The sequence below is a fragment of the Myripristis murdjan genome, chromosome 17 (genome assembly GCF_902150065.1).
Source record: "Myripristis murdjan chromosome 17, fMyrMur1.1, whole genome shotgun sequence".
NCBI lineage: Eukaryota > Metazoa > Chordata > Actinopteri > Holocentriformes > Holocentridae > Myripristis > Myripristis murdjan.
Window position 1 is genome coordinate 30,186,313 of NC_043996.1, and position 21,660 is coordinate 30,207,972.

The following is a 21,660-nucleotide window of genomic DNA, read 5'->3' on the forward strand; positions in this document are numbered from 1 at the left end:
AATTTGAGAAAAAAACCAACTCAGAAATCTGGAGATTAAAGTTGTAAATTTATGAGAAAACAACTCACACATTTACAAGATAAAAAACCTGGGATTTAGTGAAAAAGGAAATCCTGTTGATTTTTAGGCCTGAATCACAGAATTATTTGAAAACTGAGATTGTGAAGCCGCAAGTTAATGAGAACAAACAACAAACCGCCTGGCTTCACGTGGCCAGGCTCCATCAGCTATTTAAATATTTTCTCTTCACGTAACTGCACCAGGAAATTAAAGTTGACCACATTTAAAAAAAAAAAAAAAAAAAAAAAAAAGACAAAAAATCTTCCCAGGTTCCTCTTTAATTTTCAGTGCTGAGGCGTCTCTAACCTCTCAGCCGCCTCCTGAGCAGCCGAGCTCAGCGCAGGCTCTGCCCCCGGGCCTCCTGCTGAAGGAGCAGCGGAGGAGGAGGAGCAGGAGGAGGAGGAGGAGGAGGAGGCGAGGTCTCAGACACCCAGAGGGGCTAATTAACACCCGGCGTCCCGTTATGAGCTCCCTGCAGGAGCCGAGGGGCGGGCCGCCCTGCGTCCCCCCCGGGCCGGTCCAGCCAGCAGACGGCAGAGGTGTGTGTGTGTGTGTGTGTGTGTGTGTGTGTGTGTGTGAGAGAGGCTCTGTTTCCACGTGTTACTGCTGCTGCTGCTTGATTTTTAATTAATTTTTTCTGTTTTAGTTGAATCGTTAATTTCCCTGAGAGTTGGCTCAGCCTGCAGGGGGGTGCTGGGACCCTGTTAGCGCCGCTGGGACGTCCCGAGGTCGACGCTGCTCACCTCGCCGCCCGTCACTCACACGGCTTCTGCTTTTATTCTGACATTTTTCTGACAGTTTTGATTTATTTGTTGATCTCTCTGTGGTCGAGTTCTGAGCTTTTCACTTTACAGCTGCTGTTTTTAAATCAAGGAGATAAAATGATATGTTTTTTCTTCCTTCCCTCCTTTCTTTCTCTTTGTTTGTTTGTTTCTTTCTTTCTCCCTTCTTTCCTTCCTTCCTTCCTTCCTTCCTTCCTCTCTCTTCCTTTCCTCCTCTCCTTCCTCCCTTTTTCCTTCCTTCCTGTCTCTCTTCCATTCTTCCTTCCTTTCTTTCTTCCTTCCTGTCTTCCATCCTTCCTTCTTTCCTTCCTTCCTTTCTTCCTTCCTGTCTCTCTTCCTTCCTTCCTTCCTTCCTTCCTGTCTTCCCTTCTTCCTTCTTTTTTCCTTTATTCCTTCCTTCCTTCCTGTCTCTGTAACTCTTTCTTTCTTGCTTTCCTTTCCTTCCTTTCTTCCTTTTTTCTTTCTTCCTATCTCTCTTCCTATCTCTCCTCCTTCCTTCCTTCCTGTCTTCCCTTCTTCCTTCCTTCCTGTCTCTCTCCCATTTTTCTCTCTTTCTTGCTTTCTTTCCTTCCTTCCTTTTTCCTTCCTTCCTGTCTCTCTTCCTTCCTTCCTTTCTTCCTTTTTCCTTCCTTCCTGTCTCTCTTCCTTCCTTCCTTCCTTCCTTCCTTTTTCCTTCCTTCCTGTCTCTCTTCCTTCCTTCCTTTCTTCCTTTTTCCTTCCTTCCTGTCTCTCTTCCTTCCTTCCTTCCTTCCTTTTTCCTTCCTTCCTGTCTCTCTTCCTTCCTTCCTTTTTCCTTCCTTCCTGTCTCTCTTCCTTCTTTCCTTCCTTCCTTTTTCCTTCCTTCCTGTCTCTCTTCTTTTCTTTCTTTCATCATTTGGGTTTTGACGTTTCTCTCACGAGGTATTGATCTGACCTCTGATCTGTGAACGTCTTTCCAGCTTCAGCCTCACGGACGTTGACGGGGAGGCTCAGCTGAGGGTTTGGTCATAGAGCCCGACAGCTGGGAGACAGAGGAACAACTGACACACACACACACACACACACACACACACACACACAGCTCCTCTGGCTAATGTCAGAGTAACTGGCAGAGTCCTGTGTGTGTGTGAAAGAGGCTTTAGAGAGAGAGAGAGAGAGAGAGAGAGAGAGGGCGACATAAAGAGAGGGACAGAACAAGAGAGAAGCACTGGGAGCTACAGAAAGAAAGAAAGAAAGAAAGAAAGGAAGAGAGAAAGAAACAAAGAAAGAAAGAAAGGAAGAGAGAAAGAAACAAAGAAAGAGAAAGAAAGAAAGAGAAAGAAAGACAGAAAGACAGATGAGTTCAGGTTGCTCTCAGTTTGATTTCACTTTAGTTTCTGCCTCTCAGGTCGGAGTCTGGCAAACTTCATCACTTTGGCTGGAAACAGCAGAGAAGCCAGACCTGCTGCTGCCTCAGCCTTTTCCACACAGCACACCACCACAACGGCTATTAAATAACACACACACACACACACACACACACACACACACACACACACACACACACGTATGTCTTCTATCTCTGCTTCTTGTTCTGTCTCAACATGTTTTTTAGTAAAACACTTCAATCCTGTTTGCTCAAACTGTTTCGTCAACACACACACTCGGCTTGACCATCCCGTCCGCGCACACACACACACACACACACACACACACACACAAAAATACAACTTCAGAAAACGTCCCTATTCGTCGACCTCACAGCCTGAAACGTGTTTTGAGCGAGGGATGTGAACGCTGAGAAGCCAGAAACAGGAGAGGAGCATTAAAGGGACAGTCCAACGTTTCTGCGTCTCCTCGGCTCTTTGGTTGCTTTTCTCGTTGGATGTTCAGAGGATCATCACTTTCCCAACTTTAATAAAACAACAAAAAAAAGTCCACAAATCAATAAATATGATAACTCACAGAGAAAAACTATCTGAGAAAAGAGTGTATCTCACTTTCCACACAGGCTATGACTAAAAATATGACATTGTGTGTGTGTGTGTGTGTGTGTGTGTGTGTGTGTGTGTGTGTCTTCTCTGAACAAGAACATGCACTTGAGCTGTTATATAGAGGGATTGAGTGTTATAACTGTACAGCACATAACTAGGTCAAGCACACACACACACACACACACACACACACACAGAGAGAGAGTTAAGCAGGCCCTGTCATTGGCTGGTCAGTGACCCGCTGTGACCCTGCAGCTCAGGGTGACATTTCCAGCAGGGAGTCGTGAAGAAAGACAGCCTCTGTCACATCTAACCCCCTCCACCACCCCCGTCCCACCCCCCCTATTAACCCCGAGCCCCCCCCCAGCTGCCCCCAGTATCCTGCCAGGCCTCCTCTCTCACATTCCTGCGTTAGTGACGCCTCGGGGTGCAGCGGACGTCACACAAACGTCTTTCAGACGGACGAAACCTGATGCGGCTTCGCTTCGTTTTCACTGAGACTCTCATCGAGGCTGCGTTCCCACTCGCACGCGTTCTGAGGGGTTTATCCAAACTCTGCAGCCGCGCCGCCGCTACGTCACTTTATTTCATCTGTCCAGGTGAGAACGATGTCGTCTGAACCTGAAAACGTGTCAGTCCCTCAACAAGAGAGCCGCCGTGAGAACGAGAGGCAACAGCACCTAACACAGCTGAGCTACACCAAACTGAGTAGAAATAAAAATAAAAATAAATAAAATAAAACAAATAAAACAGATATATATATATTCATAAAAATAAAATAAAATAAATAATAAAAATATTCTATTTTATAAAATAAATTAAATCAGTGAACATAAAGTGACCAAACTGAGTGAATATTAAAAAAATAAATAAATAAAATTAAGTAAAATGGATCAAAATAAAATAAGATTTTAACTGCACTGGATCATTTTTTAAACAGAATTGAAGAGAACAAAATAAAACAATAAATCAAAATAAAAAATAAAAAAAATTAATGAAAAAAAATTAAATAAATATATACTTCAAAAAAATTAACCAAATAAAATAAATTTCAACTGGATTTGACTGGGGAAAAAAAACAAACAGAATTTGACTGGGTGTACTTTAGCTGACGAGGAGCCTCAGCGCCCCGTGTGAGGGCTTCTTCCAGCCAATCAAAACGCTCGGTGCGGCCCCGGGTCCGGGCCCCTGCAGGCTGCTGGACCGTCCTGTCTGGATCAGAGGAGGTCGTGTGTTTACAGTCAACAGAGAGACGTGAGGAGCTGCAGCCGACGTCCCGAGCTCCTGAAGCGGGCGGTTAGCGACTGTAAACACACTGTACAGCTGTCTGTCTGTCTGCCTGTCTGTCTGTCTGCCTGTCTGTCTGTCTGCCTGTCTGCCTGTCTGTCTGTCTGTCTGTCTGACAGCCTCACTCCAGATAACACTCACACAGTCAGCAGCTTCTTATGCTGCTCCTGTTTGGCCTGTCTGTACAGCTTTCTGCTGTCATTCTGCCTTCTGAAAGGTGCTGTACAAATAAAACTTAGTATTGTCATTTTTATTATTATTACAAAGCTTATGATTCTTTCTTCTGCGGTTTGACTTGGTTCTGAATGTGGAAACTCCTCCCTTCATTTCAAGAAAGTCACTTGATCCAAAAAAAAAAAGAAGAAAAAAAATTCCCCAACATTATATCACCATTTGTATTCATGTAGTGCAGCTCTGATATTCAAAATTAATAGTGCTGAGGTACAATTACATTATCAATATTCCTGTAGGGATTTATAGTATAACTGTGATACTCAACAGAGACCTTAGCTGTACTTGTTTGCATGTGTTCTCCATCAGTGTCTCCCTGTGATATCAAACACACTCTGATATTTATGGCATAATTACAGTGTTTTTATGATTACTATACAATCTGAAAAGGAATGCATCATTTTCAGTGCAAAAATTAAAGTGTTGAAACATACACTGAGTGTGTTATCTTTGACTAAACACACTGATGTGTTGAAAATAACACATCCTGCTTTCAAAAGTGCAAGATGCCAGGATGCCGTTGTTTTTGTTTTACGGCTGAAGAATCACATCAAATAGAGAAGATCTCCATGGCTTGTGCATCATTTTAGACACATTTCCCTGAAATTCACTAGGACATGTTTGGGATCTTTGGAAACCTCAGGATCTCTACTAGAATTTACAATAAAGTTCTGCAGGTTTAAACCAAGCTCAGCTGTGCAGCGATGATGAATCCATTGATGGAACCAGCAGGTAGCGAGAAGTTAACTGAGCTGAGTCAAGACAGTTTACAGTCACAGAGCTACTACCATGTCACACTGTTCACTTTTACTTCTGCAGATCCTAAAACACCACAGCAAGCCTTTTTTTCTGCGAGCTCCACCTCTCCAGCTGCCTCTCGGTGGACGTTTGTGAAGCCAGCCCCGGGTCGGCAGATTTGTGACGCAACCGCAAAGCCTCTCCACCAGCCACACGGGCTCACTGATAAGATCGAACACACAGGGCACCAAGGACGTTGTGTCTGCACATCCTAAATCCCGACCAGGAGCCTGGTACAGAGGACAAGACGCTGAGATAAAAATAGACATGCAGGCTGCACAGCAGACCGCCACAGACCTCCACCGGTTTCTGTCCAGCAGACCGAGGCCGGCGTTTCAGTGAAGACACAAAGCAGTGCGCTATAATCGGCCTATAATAACACAACCACCAGTTACAATCGGGCGCTGGTGTAACGCAGGTTTGGGATTGTTTGGACAGGGAGAAGCGATCAGGGATTTTGTCCTGCTGAGCCTTGAAGCTTTGAGCTGAAACTTTCTGAAGATAATCGGAAGGCAGCTGCTTATTTCCTCTGACGATGTCCAACTGCCAGTAATCACATTACTGTATTAATTTGGTGTCTTGTATTAGCTGATAGTAGGGAAGCCATGCCCTTGATTTGAAAGAGGACTGATAAAACTGCTGACAAGCCATTCTAAGACGACTGATGCCAACGCTAATGCGACCAATAGCTAATAGTGACTAATGCTATTAATGCCAAAAAGCCATTTTGGTGAAAGTTAAGGGCAAAAGAAACATTTCCTCCCATAAGGTGAAGTGTTTGATAAAGAATCATATCTAATTAGAATGACAAGGTATTCCATTAAAGTTTCCTTCTGGTACTTTATGGTAGAGAAACCGATTATAGTTATTACAGTCTACAGCTGGCAATTTCAAATTGTCAATCTCATATTGAAAGCTGAAAATATTAAGTCAATTTAACAGTTCTTAAATTCCTTTACTTTCCAGCTAACATGAATGCTTTCAAATAACATTTATGGGAATGTTTTTGCTTCCCATATAAGGTGAATGCAGCCTTATTTCCTTTGGCCAAGTGTCTCAAAAACCATCAAATGGACCAATGGATTTTTTAAAAATAAAATATAATTTCCTCCTCTTTCCTTTATATTGTTAGCAAATGACCATGAATATAAGCATGAAAACAAACTCGTAGGTGTGCATTAAACAGTTTTAAGGCATGGCGTTGAGGTAAAGAACCACCGGACGTGAAGCAGAGTTGGCACATGTTGTACCTTAAAACTGATCACGAGCTGATCGTCTCTTATCTAACCTCGGCTTGCTGACAGATTAAGTCGGCCTCTGACACTTTTTACAGCGTTTTTTTTTTTTTTTTTTAATGTCTGTTACACTCCTCAACTCCTTGTTGATGTGACGAAGCACAATGGACAAAAAACAAACTGGTTTCAGCTGCAACCTGTTTGTTTTTGGTGACCAGTAGACAAGTTCCTGTACTTTTGGAGAGTACTACCCCCACCCCAAGTTCCCATACTTTGTAAAGTGCTAGCCCCCACCCCCCACCCCAACAGACTTTTTGGGGAGTAAAAATGTCCCTAGAACTTAATTTAGCTCCTGGTCCCTGCAGCTGAAATGCAGATGATTCCTCAAAAGGTTCCTAGTTCCTGGGAAAGTTCCTGTGGTTGAAATGCAGCTAATGAGTCACACAAAACAAACTGATTAGCGTTAAACCCATGCTGGTCTTTAGCTGCTGTTTAGTCTGTTTAGCCGGGACGGTGATTGCTAGTGTTACAGGCTCATCCCTGCTGGCCTCCGTGGAGGACGGTTTGTCCTTGGACCTTGACCTAATTAGGTCTTTAATTGGCGCAGTCGTCACCATGGAGACGAAGAGGGTCCACCACGTCTCCAGACAAAGCCGTGAGGCCAGGCGCTAAGCCTAGCGACAGATGCTAATGAGAGTAAATCTCTGTGAAACAAAGCTATGAGGCAGCAGCAGGCTCGGCCCGCCCAGCAGCCCACACACACTTTGCTTTTCTGACTTTAACAAGACTGGGAGAGCCAACTCTGGTCTGTACTGATGTTTGGAAATGCTGCTAATGGATGCTTCTCGTCCCAATTACAGTGAGTGACCGAGTGAGGGTTTTTAAAAGGCAGTAAGCCAAAACGAGAGAGAAAATACAGGGTGACCCAAAAAAAACGGGAATTTTTGAAGTGCGTATTGGCAGACATGAGCGAGTGGCAGCACAATTTTTAAAAAATGAAAATTCCATCATTGTTTCTTAAATGGCATGTTTTAAGGTTTCAATTACTATGAATAAAATATTTTTCTTCCATCACTCTTGGTTTTATTGGATTGTTAAAAAGTTCCTGTTTTTTTTGGGTCACCCTGTACATTTGCCCATAACTTTTTTCTTCTGTTGAGGGTGGGAAAGCTCCTGAAACAGCATTTATACCACAACGGGACGCTGAAACTGTCCTGCCACGCACAGACCGGTGAAATCCCCTCAGGTGGGTCAGCAGCAGGTAGAAACCAGAGGCTCCAGACGACTAATCACCTCAATAACATTTAATGAGTGTGTTAGTCTCACAGCCTGAACTCCAACTCCTTATTATGAGGAAAAGAGAGCTGTCGCCTCCCCCGTCCCACTCATCTGCTCTGATGGACTAACAGGTAACATCAGGTAACCCCCCCACTCACACACACACACACACACACACACACTCCTGGTCCTTCATCATCGTCATCAAAAGCATCATTGAATTACCATTAATCTCCTTATGCATTGTCCTCGTGTCAACTCGGCTCGGGAGACACTGAAACCTGACACACACACACACACACACACACACACACACACACACAAACACACACACATTTGTGCACATGTACACAATATAGGCATAAACAAACATTCATAAACATATATAGAGATACAGATTTTGATAAATGCTATAAAAATGTATTTAGAATTATGTATAAAAACACAGTAACACACACACACACACACACACACACACACACACACACACAGCTGCATCAGGGGCCTTTTGGGGGAGTATTATCTGCCTGGTGAGGTGGGCGGGGCTTGTGACTGTAGGCCTCATTGATTGGACGGGACAAAGAACAACATCTGTTCTGAAGCTGAACAGGTGACGTCCGGATCCAGTTACACACAGCAGACGGTTGCCAGGGGCACACACACACACACACACACACACACACACACAGGCATGAATTCACCTAGAAACACACACACCAACTGTCAAACACACAAAAACACACTCATGAATACAAATACACACACCCAAAGTCACGCATGGTCAAACACACACACACACACACACACACACACACACACAAACACACCCACACACACACACACACACACACACACACACACACACTTAGGCATGAATTAACCCACAAACGCACACACCAGCTGTCAAACACACAAAAACACACTCATGAACACAAATACACCCACCCAAAGTCACACATGATCACACACACACACACACACACACACACACACACACAGAGAGAGAGTCACACAACCTTACACATGAACACAGACAAGATAAATGCACAGTAACAGCAACACTGAATGACACAAACACACACAGATAAATGCATAAATGTGCGCACACACACACACACACACACACACACATAAACACACACAAACATGTAAATATGTTATTACACACACACAAACACACATATGCCCACACAAACCCACAAAAGCAGAAATAGGCATTAATTATGGCATGTCACAAACACACAAACTCTCACACACACCAACAAACAAACAAACAAAACACACATATGCATGTTCACACACACCCACACACACACACACACACACACACACACACACAATCCTTGCTGATCTAACACAAACTACACCAGAGGGATTAACTGTAATACTTGTCATCCTCCTTTGCCAAACAAAGCCTCCCCCGTCTCACACACACACACACACACACACACACACACACACACACACTTGCAACTGGATCCCAGTGCTGTAGCGGTGGACGGAGCGAGGCCTCTGATGGGTTTTGACTGAGGAGCCGAGGTGAAAGGCTTTGATCATGTTTCTGTTTCCTGAGGCGGCGAGCCTCCACAGGGACGCGTCCCGTCTCAGCCCGTTCAGCTCAAAATGTCCCGTCCCGTCTCAGCCCGTTCACCTCAAAACGTCCCGTCCCGTCTCAGCCCCTTCAGCTCAAAATGTCCCGTCCCGTCTCAGCCCGTTCAGCTCAAAACGTCCCGTCCCGTCTCAGCCCCTTCAGCTCAAAATGTCCCGTCCCGTCTCAGCCCCTTCAGCTCAAAACGTCCCGTCCCGTCTCAGCCCCTTCAGCTCAAAACGTCCCGTCCCGTCTCAGCCCCTTCAGCTCAAAACGTCCCGTCCCGTCTCAGCCCCTTCAGCTCAAAACGTCCCGTCCCGTCTCAGCCCCTTCAGCTCAAAACATCCCATCTCAGCCCATTCAGCTCAAAACGTCCCGTCCCATCTCACCCTGTTCAGCTCAAAACGTCCCATCCCATCTCAGCCCGTTCAGCTCAAAACGTCCCGTCCCATCTCAGCCCGTTCACCTCAAAACGTCCCATCTCAGCCCGTTCAGCTCAAAACGTCCCATCTCAAACCGTTCACCTCAAAACGTCCCGTCTCACCCCGTTCAGCTCAAAACGTCCCGTCTCACCCCGTTCAGCTCAAAACGTCCCGTCTCAGCCCGTTCAGCTCAAAACGTCCCGTCTCAGCCCATTCAGCCCAAAACGTCCTGTCCCATCTCACCCTGTTCAGCTCAAAACGTCCTGTCCCATCTCACCCTGTTCAGCTCAAAACGTCCTGTCCCATCTCACCCTGTTCAGCTCAAAACGTCCCGTCCCGTCTTAGCCCGTTCAGCTCAAAACATCCCATCTCAGCCCGTTCAGCTCAAAACGTCCCGTCCCGTCTCAGCTCGTTCAGTACGTCCTGTCCCGTCCCATCTCAGCCCGTTCAGCTCAAAACGTCCCGTCCCGTCTCAGCCTGTTCAGTACGTCCTGTCCCGTCTCACCCTGTTCAGCTCAAAACGTCCCGTCCCGTCTCAGCCCGTTCAGCTCAAAACGTCCCGTCCCGTCTCAGCCCGTTCAGCTCAAAACGTCCCGTCCCGTCTCACCCTGTTCAGCTCAAAACGTCCCGTCCCGTCTCAGCCTGTTCAGCTCAAAACGTCCCGTCCCGTCTCAGCCCGTTCAGATCAAAACGTCCCATCCCGTCTCAGCCCGTTCAGCTCAAAACGTCCCGTCCCGTCTCAGCCCGTTCAGTACGTCCTGTCCTGTCTCACCCTGTTCAGCTCAAAACGTCCCGTCCCGTCTTAGCCCGTTCAGCTCAAAACGTCCCGTCCCGTCTCACCCTGTTCAGCTCAAAACGTCCCGTCCCGTCTCAGCCCGTTCAGCACGTCCCGTCCCGTCTCAGCCCGTTCAGCTCAAAACGTCCCATCTCAGCCCGTTCACTTCAAAACGTCCCATCTCAGCCCGTTCAGCTCAAAACGTCCCGTCCCGTCTCAGCCCGTTCAGCTCAAAACGTCCCATCTCAGCCCGTTCAGCTCAAAACGTCCCATCTCAGCCCGTTCAGCTCAAAACGTCCCGTCCCGTCTCAGCCCGTTCAGCACGTCCCGTCCCGTCTCAGCCCGTTCAGCTCAAAACGTCCCATCTCAGCCCGTTCACTTCAAAACGTCCCGTCTCAGCCCGTTCAGCTCAAAACGTCCCATCTCAGCCCGTTCACTTCAAAACGTCCCATCTCAGCCCGTTCAGCTCAAAACGTCCCGTCCCGTCTCAGCCCGTTCAGCTCAAAACGTCCCGTCCCGTCTCAGCCCGTTCAGCTCAAAACGTCCCATCTCAGCCCGTTCAGCTCAAAACGTCCCATCTCAGCCCGTTCAGCTCAAAACGTCCCATCTCAGCCCGTTCACCTCAAAACGTCCAGTCTCAGCCCATTCACCTCAAAACGTCCCATCTCAGCCCGTTCACCTCAAAATGTCCCGTCTCACCCCGTTCAGCTGAAAACGTCCCGTCCCGTCTCAGCCCCTTCAGCGGCTCAGCGGGACGGGACGACGGCAGCCGGTGGGAGCCGTCCTGGCAGGGCGCGTGAAAAGCCGAGCAAGAGGAACAATATTTACATTTTCTAACTGTAACCTCAAAATGAAGTTAGAATAACATGCAGGCTGTTATGTGAGACAGTTTACCCAAAGTGAGGCGCGGGATGGATATTTTTCTTTCTGCTGTATTCTTGTCACTCACCTGAATTTAATGAAAATACTTCTACATGCACAGAAGACACAACTTTGCATCTCTGCCAACCCAAAACAGTAATGATTAATGTATGACGGGTGATTTTGTACATACAGGCCTGCACTCCTCAGCAATATTCACAAAGCGCTGCGGTGTCATTTTTGTATTGTTTTCATAATATGTGCATGAGGTAATATCTGTTTGAATACTTTTCTGTTGCGGAGTCTGATCATGTGTGCTCCTATCGCAGTGTGATGAATGCCAAAAAATCAGCATAACATATCAAACCCAATGAGCCGTTAATAATAGTAATTGCTCTCTTATTAGACATAGTTGATAATAATTCATTCATTCATTCATTCATTCATTCATTCATCTTCTAAACCGCTTATCCTCACTAGGGTCGCGGGGGGTGCTGGAGCCTATCCCAGCGCACATAGGGCGAAGGCAAGGAAACACCCCGGACAGGTCGCCAGTCCATCGCAGTGATAATAATTTGAAATTGCAAATATTTCAATTTTTAAAACATAATACAGTTGTCCCTCGCTATAACGCGGTTCACCTTTCGCGGCCTCGCAGTTTCGCGGATTTTTTTTAGTGCAATTTTGCATGCTTTTTTTTTTTTTTTTTTTTTTTTTTTTTTTTTACAGCGCATTGTGTTCTGCGTCCTGATTGGCTAAGGGACTGTAGACCATTGTCAATCAACCTCCTCCATGCCAGGAGGTTTTGATCTTTGGTTTCATTCTATAATACTGGACTTATTTTTCTACGAAGGTTTGAACTTTGAGAGTTTAAACAAGAGAGAAAAGTGAGAAAATGTCAATGCCTGTCTGAGAAAAGTGTATAAAGTGTGTAGTGAGGGGTTTTACAGCCTTAAAACATCTAGAATAATTGTAAAAAATAAAGCTGACTACTTCGTGGATTTCGCCTATTGCGGGTTATTTTTAGAACGTAACCCCCGCGATAAACGAGGGACCACTGTATTGTGATTTAAAAATGTTTTTTTCTCCCTTTCCCTCCAGCACATCTTTGGGGCCTGATGAGACGAGCTCGCGGGTCGGATTTGGCCCCCGAGCCAGATCTCTGACATCTGTTTTTGGGTGATGTTATGACGAGCAGGTAGGAGTTGAGCGCCTGTGACTTCTCAGCGGCAGGACGGTCTGTCGATCCTCGTCTGTCTGCTGCAGTGACGGGATGGGGAGGAGAGCCGCACGCTCGTGGCAGACGAGGAAACCGTTTCCACAGACGCTCATCACGCCGAGTTTAGCAGCGCACAGAGAAAATGACTTTGACTGGCTAAGGCACATTAAGCTCTTCAACAGATTGCTGGTGACAACGAGACGCTGCTTTCATTTCTCCCGGCTGAGCTGGCCAAATTAAAACCTTCCGTTCCATCTGGACTAATTCACAAGAAGGGCAGCGACGTGTCGTTTCTCTGCACTCGATGTGCGGCGATTAATGTTGTTAGAGTAATTTACAGCGGCCGGGTGAGACGCCTCTGCAGCTGACAGAATCTGACAGCAGCAGCTGAGAATATGAAGAATCAAATTTAAATTTCAACACAAGGATTTTTTTCCTGGAAATGAGACAGGATGAGAACTTTATTAGAGCTGAAGGGATGGTTTTTTTTTTTTTTCTTTTTGGCATAAGGAGACACAACAACACCCAAACCAGGCACAGTTCAACAGCATTCAGCGAGAAAACAGCACCACAAGCCAAGATCGCATGGTTCAGATTTCATGTCCTTCCCACTATGGAGGGTCCTCAGTTTCCAGTGTCCAGCAGGTTTAAGAGAGCCTGAGTGAGTAGGAGGGAGGAGATAAGAATGCCTTAATCTGCCAGTAAATCTTTGGGACAATACCCCGGCTCAACATGACCCTAAATCTCTCAGCCCTCACATTTACAAGCTGTCCTGTGACGGTGACCCTGTGCTGCTCCCAGTCCCACCTGACAGCAACGCTGCCTCGTGTTGGGGAAAGCTGCTGGAGTGGGACATGCAGGGGAAACTGGAATTTTACCCAGCTTGTTCTTCTTTTTAAACTGTTAAACTGTTGAACACATTAAATCATTGTTGCCTTTACTTGTTGCCTTCACTTGGCTGATTTATTCTCACTTTAAACAAAATTAACAAAACATTTCCAGGTGTAACGTGAGGCAAAAGACTGTACCGATGCCCCACTCCACCTATCTCTTCCCTCTATCACAGCTGATCATCATCTGATTCATCACATAACATCCACAATAACTGCTCAGATTATTAATTTGACATCAGCTCATGGGTCAAAAGAAAAGGTTTACATCACCTCCATAAATTAGACAGTTGTGAGAATATAGCAATCAACAGGAGAAATGGCTCTAACAGTGTGTCTGCTTCTTAATGATTTGGAGTGTAGCTGACATGCTGGTTTATGCTATGGACTCGCAGAATTTACCTGAAAATATTCCCGTTTCAAGAAAAAACAGGGCAGGGCTACACACATTTTTCAACTTTCATTTGATCAGGATTAAAGGAATCAGGAATGTGCTGCTGCAAATTTATTCAGCTCCAGGACTTGGTTTTAAAGCCTAAATTTTGTTCTACCTTGTTCCCACATCCTGTGTTCCACCAATGAGACATTTTCAAAAAAAAAAAAAAAATAGCCCCCTGTTCCCTCAATTTTTTTTTTCAACACAAAAAGAGTTCATCGACAAATTTGGCATTACTGCTGGCATGAAGAACATAAGCTGTGTGTTCTGTCAACATAAAAAGAACAATAACGTCCAAAATGCCCAAGTATCTGGTACATTAACGAAAATGTATAATCTGGTCGAGGGCTTATAATCTTAGGGCTGTCCTCGAGTACCTGGATATCTTTGGCTGACCAACTGCTCTGCACTGTGAGCTTCACTGGAGCGTCTGTCAGGTATCATTAAATAAATAACAGCATATCCCTTCGTCTCCATGCTATCAGCTCCCTGCTAGCTTCTGGAAGCCGCTTACTGAGCATTACCAGCTGTTGAAAAGAACAATAGCGCGACTACGTGATTAGTAAAAACAAGCCGGGGAGATCTAACTCTACCTGACAGAGTAAGTCATGGTGAAGTTCACGTCATCGGCTCACCTTCACAACAGGTTGACAAGACATAATTACAGTCAGTTCAAGCACTGACAGAGTGAGTACGGGTACACCCACTTTGCTGACGACACTGACTTCTCCATCTTTATTGATTTCCTGAATGGATTTGTACGCCAACCCTTAAGTCAGCTCAGTGTGAATTCAACAATAACTCAAAGTGCCAAATCATCTCAAATCATTCCTCAAAGCAAAGTCACGTCCAAGTTTTTCTTGTGCCTTTAAAGCAGCCCTGTTCAGACGGGGTCCAGAGACCACTGTAGGTCCATGATGGGGGCTTCAGAGGGGCTCAACAACCCCTCATCCGACCACACGGGTCATTTGTTCTTACACTCTAATACGACCCACGGGAGCGTTTCCTAAATTGTGCTAATTTGGCAGCAGGAGATATGCCACCAGTAGGGAGTAAAATGGTCAGTTTGGTTAAGTTTAGGCACCAAAAATACTTGGCTTAACAAAACACTTGCAAACAAACTGAGGACTCGCTTCATGCAAGAATTGAACTCCAGTCGCTTGATTGAATGTCCTGTGTTGTTGTGATCGATCCACCACCTCAGCCAGCTCCCAATGAGGATTTTGTGTCTCGTTTAACTACGAAACGTCACTTCACTTCCCAACACAGCACACTACTGTTATTTATACAACCAGTAGAGGTCGCTTAACTTTAAACTTAATTACAAGACGAAATAAGCTGCTTGTACAAACAACCTATGGGGTTGTTTTTTGGTGGGAGACAGTCTCTAACGTTTATAAGATTTTCAGGGAGTCAGAACAACAGGTAAATACATAAGCTTTGATTGTAACTTATAGCTCTTCTCTTGTGTCTCTGATCTCTTCTCCTAAAACCAGAAACCTCAAAGGGGACTTCTTAGGACTTTGGGGCTCCTCGACATGAAAACGTTTGAGAGCAATCATGATTAAGGAGCGGTAAATCAGCTGACTGAAGAGCCGTGGTCACACCTCTGGGTTTCTACAGGGGAGATCCGTCATTGTCACCGCCATATAACCTCTCTGAGGTGTGCGTGTTGACACGACTTGATGCTGGTAGCCTCCTCTGTGGCGCTCGTGATCACTCGAACGTTTGATGTCAAAGAAAAGCTTCAAAAGCCACAGATATCTGAGAATAAAACCCTTCAAACGGCATTCTTAGGGCATTTGCAGCACAGTCTACCTCTTGGGTTCGTTTTCAAAGAAAGTTTCTTAATTTCATCAACATTTTGCTTAAAAATCTTAACTCTCAAAAATCAAACCAAGCTGAGCCAAAATGCATGTAAAACCTACTCTTGACCCCTACTCCATATGCCCTTCCACCTCTTCCATATCCCTTATTTTGACAACACGAGGATCAAAGGGGTAATGTGGAACCATATGGGGTTTAGGGGATTTGCCCCTATCTCGAGCTGATCCCAAATTATGAATAGACCCTCTTTAAGCCCCTGCTCTCTTGGAGGTTCACAAAAAAATCTGTCAACCCCATAAGACGCTGGGAAAGACGAGGATCTGTGGTGTAAGGAGAGCGGGCAGTCCACTTCCCTTGGTGTTTTTCTTCTTTATTAAGACAGTAAAAAAAAATAGCAGGGAGCAGAATGGGTTAGAGAAAGTTCCAGTGGGCTTCAATCTTCAGCCTAAATGTGGCCTCAGAGAGTCTCAAGCAAAGCACCATCTGTGGGATATTTTTTTTCATTTTGGACATAATGAATACAGTGTTTAGTGGTTCTTACCTGGCCGTAGTCTGTGGCAAACACGACCACACCTCCAGAGCAAGAGGACACGGTGCTGGGAAGGTACTGCTCATCCTCCCGTAGCCAGACCCGCGCACCCTGCAGGCAGAAAAACACGACACATATTCAACAACAGCCCCTGATGATAATTCACCATTGAAGAACACCAATCCAGAACAACAGTCGGACATCAAGGGTTGAAAAAATTGCAAAGGAAAACAACATGTGCTTCAAACCCGGGTTTTTCCAGGTTTTTCCGAGATAATGTTGACATTAGTTTTGGCCTCCCAGGAGACCAGACCAGTTTACCGTATGAACGCACTGCAACCAGGTCTCTGAGTCTTCAACTAGAAGTTACCTGAAGATCTGCCATGAACTTAATAACACTGAGCAATGTTTGATATCAGTGCAGAAATGGCCTCTTTTAGCACTTGATTTTAGTGTGAAAATCAAGGAAATATAATAAGTTTTCAATGCTTTTTTGGAGACACTTCTAATGCACACCTTGAAAGATTAAACTCATTGTTAAACCTCTTTAACCCTGCCGGTTCAATCAGTGGTGTCGTCATTACAAAGGGCACTCAGTGTGGCTGAGCTTTGTTCAGAACCAAAGAACTTTACTTTAAATTCTAGTGGAGATCCTACTGTTTCCAAAGATCCCAAACATGAGCTGCTGAATTGCAGGGAAACACAAGACATGGAGATTTCTTCTATTTGATGTGATGCTGCAGCCATAAAACTGGCATCTTGGCTTTGAATGTGTAGAAATAAAAAAAAAAAAAAAAAAAAAAGAACTTTGAGGCAACTTAAGGGGAAATTTAAAGGAAAATCAGAGTTCAGGGACTTAATTCAAACACTTTGCTGCAGCTGATTACTTCTCACATGCATTCCCCCCTCAGCTTCCCTCAGGCATCGTCACGGTCGACCTCTCTCCAGCCGGCGGGTCACAGCTGTGCAGCTTGCAGGAACAGGACTGTGGTGTTGGGTTTTGGGGGGGGGGGGTTGCTACCTGTGCGCGGGCCTCAGCACACGCAGGAGGCCAGTAAAGCTGCATGTTTATTGAGGCTTAGTTTAGTGACCGTGGCTGAGAGGAAAGTAAAGCAGCCTCAGAGCAAGACCTGCCCCATTTACTGCTTTTGGTCGCTTCAGCGTTTCCCCAGGCTAACAGCTGGATATTTAATCACAGTTACTGGGCTGCGAGTGTTTCCCCAACTCGGTGCTCTCTGTGAAGAGCTCGTGCAAAATTTGGGAAATTTAGGAATGACGTCTTAAGTATTTATGCTTTGGGTACAGCGCCAGAAAAAGGCTAACAGTTGTCGCTTATCATCTTTCGTTTTTGAAAGTTATCCGAGCCCTGCACAGATTCAACCTTCACCTTTCATCACCTTCACTTTTAAAGATTTTTTTGGTGTATTGTAGATGTAGATTCAAGACCCGTGTTATGTCTCGTGTACAGTGTGCTGTGAACTCTGCTAATGCTAAGCCCCTCTTTTTGAAATCCTGCCAAGCCAAAATAGCCGGGGGGCCCCTCGAATGTGGGTCCCTCTTAAACGCATAGCCACATGTTTCGGCGTTCATTAGCGTGACTGGCTAATGCTAACGGGAAAACAAACGCTGCATTTTTGCGGCGCGGATTGTCTGCAGTCAGTCAAGGCATACCAACGACCTTTGACCCACATGCCCTAATTCTGGCACAGTCGCCCCAGTCCGGCCAGGGGAAAGGCATTTGGCTGGGAAAAGGGGGTTTGGAGACACACAGAAACACACACACACACACTCAACCTAAGTCTCAGGTCTGCAGTGTCAGCAGTAGATCAATGGGGGGCTGTGTGTTGTTCTAAAGCCTCGGCCGTCCTCTCTGCAGAGGGAAGCCACACGTTTCAAAAGGTCCTGCGCTCTCCTGGGGAGAGATAAATCTGACGCACAGAGGAAACCCAGAGAGGAACTCATCGTTTGATCCCAGAAATCTCCCACAGCTTTCTTCCCCGCCATTCACATCCACCAAGACTAACTTCTCAGACCTCGCCGGCTTCGTCATACACAGTTTGAGTCATGATTCTTCGATTTCTGCTCTTTTCCTTGTTGATCGGCTTAGAAAAAGTTATAAAGGATAAACATGATGCTGCAAACAAAAATGTGGAAACAAAAATATACACGTAAACGAGCGATGTTTGGGATTTTTGTTGTCTCTATTTAGCCTCCATCTTGTTGCTTACTGCTCGTCTGTGCGGCGTTTCTGCACCGCACTTCCCAGAGATCGCCTGTCAATCATAAAGCGTGGGCGGGACTTTGATTCCCTTGTTGATGGAGCTTGAGCCGTGGTGCCTTCACATGCTCGCTGCCCACAGAACTTTATTTTAAATTCTAGCGGAGATCCCGAGGTTTCCAAAGATCCCCAACACACCCTGATGCATTCCAGGGAAATCTGTAAAAAAAACGATCCACGAGAAATGTGGATGTTTTCTATTTGATGCTGCAGCCATAAAACAACATCTCGGCTTTGAATGTTTCACTCAAGCCTAACCACCCAGTTCTTCTTCTTCTGTTTATTCCGAACAAACTGGAAACATCAAACGCATCACTTCAGATTTTTTTCCCCCACAAACGACAGACATTTATTTATATGAAAACGTGGCCCATTATTACCTCAAACAGATCTGACAAACACACAGTCCAGCTTTCACTGTGACGTGCGAGCGGCTCTCGTGACGCTACAGAGGAAACCAAACAGTCGGTCGTGACATCACAAAGGAGGATGTTTCATTGTGATGCCCACAAAGGGAAGGCGTGTGCTGTTTACCAGCCACGACCATATGGGCATTCCTGATGTGCACAGCCCTGCCAGAATAATTTGACGCTTGTATCGGGTTTGGAAGAGGGGGATCAGGTGGCGGCGGCGGCGGTGGGGGCTCCTCGGCCTCTTCAGGAGTAAAAGAAGAGGCCGTCGGCACACTTTCTCAGCTCTTTCAGAGGCAAAGACCAGGCCTCGGCGTCTCACCATTAAAGCGCATTAACCCCCCCGGCTCTGTGTGCTTTGTAGCAGCGTGTGCCGCCCGCCCTCGCCGACTGCTGAGGAAAGAGAAAAGAAGCATCTGACAGTGGTACACTATCTTATTGTCCCTCCTTCCCCCTCCTCCCTTCACCCCGCTCTTCCTCCCCTCGCTCCCTCCCTCCCTCCCTCCCTTCTTCTTTCCTTCCCTCGCTCCATTTCAAAACTGTGGCTCGGTGCCAGAGGCCTTTGAATCGCCTGCTCTGCCTCTCCTCTGTCCTCATTCATCACCGCTGATTGCCTGAAATCTGACATCAAAGATCGCTCATTTGTACTTGGGTACAGGAAAAAAAAAAAAAAAAAAAAAAAAGGAAAACAAGAATGGATCAGCGAACGCAGAGCTGTTGACGGATGAGAACCACATCTGTGAAAAGCGTTGAGAAGGAATGTGATTTTTGAAAGTTACACAGAGGGATTTACAGGAGAACTGGCTTTTCCATGACCTTGTACAGCTAAGTCTGAAGGCTTCCTGAAAACCTTGAAGGCGGTATTCCTTCCTGGTTTGTTTGTGTGTGTGTGTGTTTTTTTTTTCTCTTGCGACGGGTCAGCAGCCCAGTTTGCACAGCAGTCTGGCTGCAAAACAGCTGATCTAATAAATAAACGTGTAAAAGAAGCTGGGAATCACATTCCCCTGTTTGCAGAGAAAATCTGGATAATCCCCGACTTCCTCCAGAAACCTTTCCCGTTCATCAAAACCACTCAACATGAGAAAGTCTGTGTACTCTGCAAAATAAAAACAGTTAAACAGTGTTAAACAGTTAGGTTTCTTCCATGCACTTTCACTTGTTTTCAGGATTTTTTCTGGGAGGTATAAATCTGTTAAAACAGGGCGGATCAGCTACTGGGATCAAGAAAATGACAGTTGATTCTATTCTGGCAAACAAATTTATTAGTTTTGGAAATAAGTGGGATTATCTCATCCCACTGGCAGATTTTTGACCTTCTTTGAAGAAAAATAAGATTTTACACTGAATATGACCTGCTTTTGCTTTTGCTTTTGCAGGGTTTCATCCACAGTAGCAGCGGTGAGATAGAAAACTGGGTCTTGGCCGAGTTAATGTCAACACATGAGCGGTCCTGACCGGGACGGGGCGGATCAAGGCCCAGCTGTTGCACCAACAGGGCTTAAATGTGCCTCTCATTCCTGGGCAGTTCAACCTGAGTAAACTGTCTCACGGGGCGGAGGAGTCCCGGGTCGGCGGCCTCGGACCTCAGAGGAGCAGCTCTGAGAGCGGCCGACATAATTAAACCGAGAGGGAAGCCTTTTGGGGGGGCCAACATGAAGGGATTTCATTCACACAAGATGATTCGATGTTTAATTTGATGACTTAATACTGCTACATATCTGCAAATTCACTGTTACATCTATCACTAAGGGTCACTTTTACTCACGTTTTCATGATTTGACCTGGTTTGATTATTCCACTTTTATCCTCTAGTTTTTAGTGAGTCCTATATTTATATTCGCTCTGCTTTTTCCTTGTTTCAGTCCATCTGTTTTATGCATTTTTGGTGTATTTGATCACCTTTTAATAGTTCTTACTGTATTTTCACATTTGTGTCTTTGTAAAGCACTTTGTAACACACAGACAAATTCTACATAAATAAATGACTGTAATATGTAAGAAAATGTCCTAGGACTGCCAATAACTTCAGTGATAGTCATTTTGTAAGAGCAGATGTCACTTTTCTGTGCAAATTTAGATGCTGAATAAAATAATAAAACCTGCACCATGTTTGAACTCCCAGCTGTCCAAGTCACCCACAGCTGCTTCCTGAACGTTTTGTGAGAACTGGAGCTGAATATCTTAATGATATCAGTTCAAAACTTTCTTTTAAAGCCGTTTTAAAGTGGATTCTAATGTGCTACGGCGTCATGCTGCAAAAATGTTTGTGGTCTTCTGGGTTTATCTGTGAATATAGCACATATCTCTTCAAATCCGTCAGGGATAGAGTGTGAAGATCTGCCGGGCCGCCACCTCCCACTCAGGCTGGCCTCAGTCAAGATGTCAGCCACATGTGCTAATTGTCTGGGGAGACGCTCCTCTCTGAACCTTAACTCAATCCTGACACTCCTCGCGGTCAGAACCAAAACACCGACACAAAACCTCCCGCCCTCAGAGCTCTCGCAGCACAACCGAGGCGCTGACCCGTCTCCTGCTTGTATTTTCTCTCCGTAACCTTTCTGGTGCTCGACATGTGTGGCTAATGCTCTCTCTACGGGACGCCCCGGGCTGGGAAACGAGGATCCGTGGTGCTGGGAGCGTTCGTACGCCGTCAGCGTTGGGAATGAGCAGCTGTCTCGCTGAGAGATTCCACTTCCTCCCCAGTAACAAACAGGGTCTTGTGTTCGACCACAGCGATCCTCTCTGTCAGGCTGACCGGCTCTCAATGGGAAAGACTGTGTGGGTTCTTCTTCTACTTCTTCT

The 21,660-nt window shown here is 45.7% G+C and overlaps 1 protein-coding gene across 1 annotated transcript in view; it reads right to left on the minus strand.

The window, feature by feature from the left end:
• Positions 1 to 21,660, minus strand: part of myo10 (myosin X) — a 178,410-nt gene that overhangs the window by 113,812 nt on the left and 42,938 nt on the right. Inside the window, exon 2 of the mRNA XM_030073697.1 lies at positions 16,183 to 16,281. Within this exon, the coding sequence (XP_029929557.1) occupies positions 16,183 to 16,281 (99 nt within the window). The remainder of the gene's footprint in view (positions 1 to 16,182; positions 16,282 to 21,660) is intronic.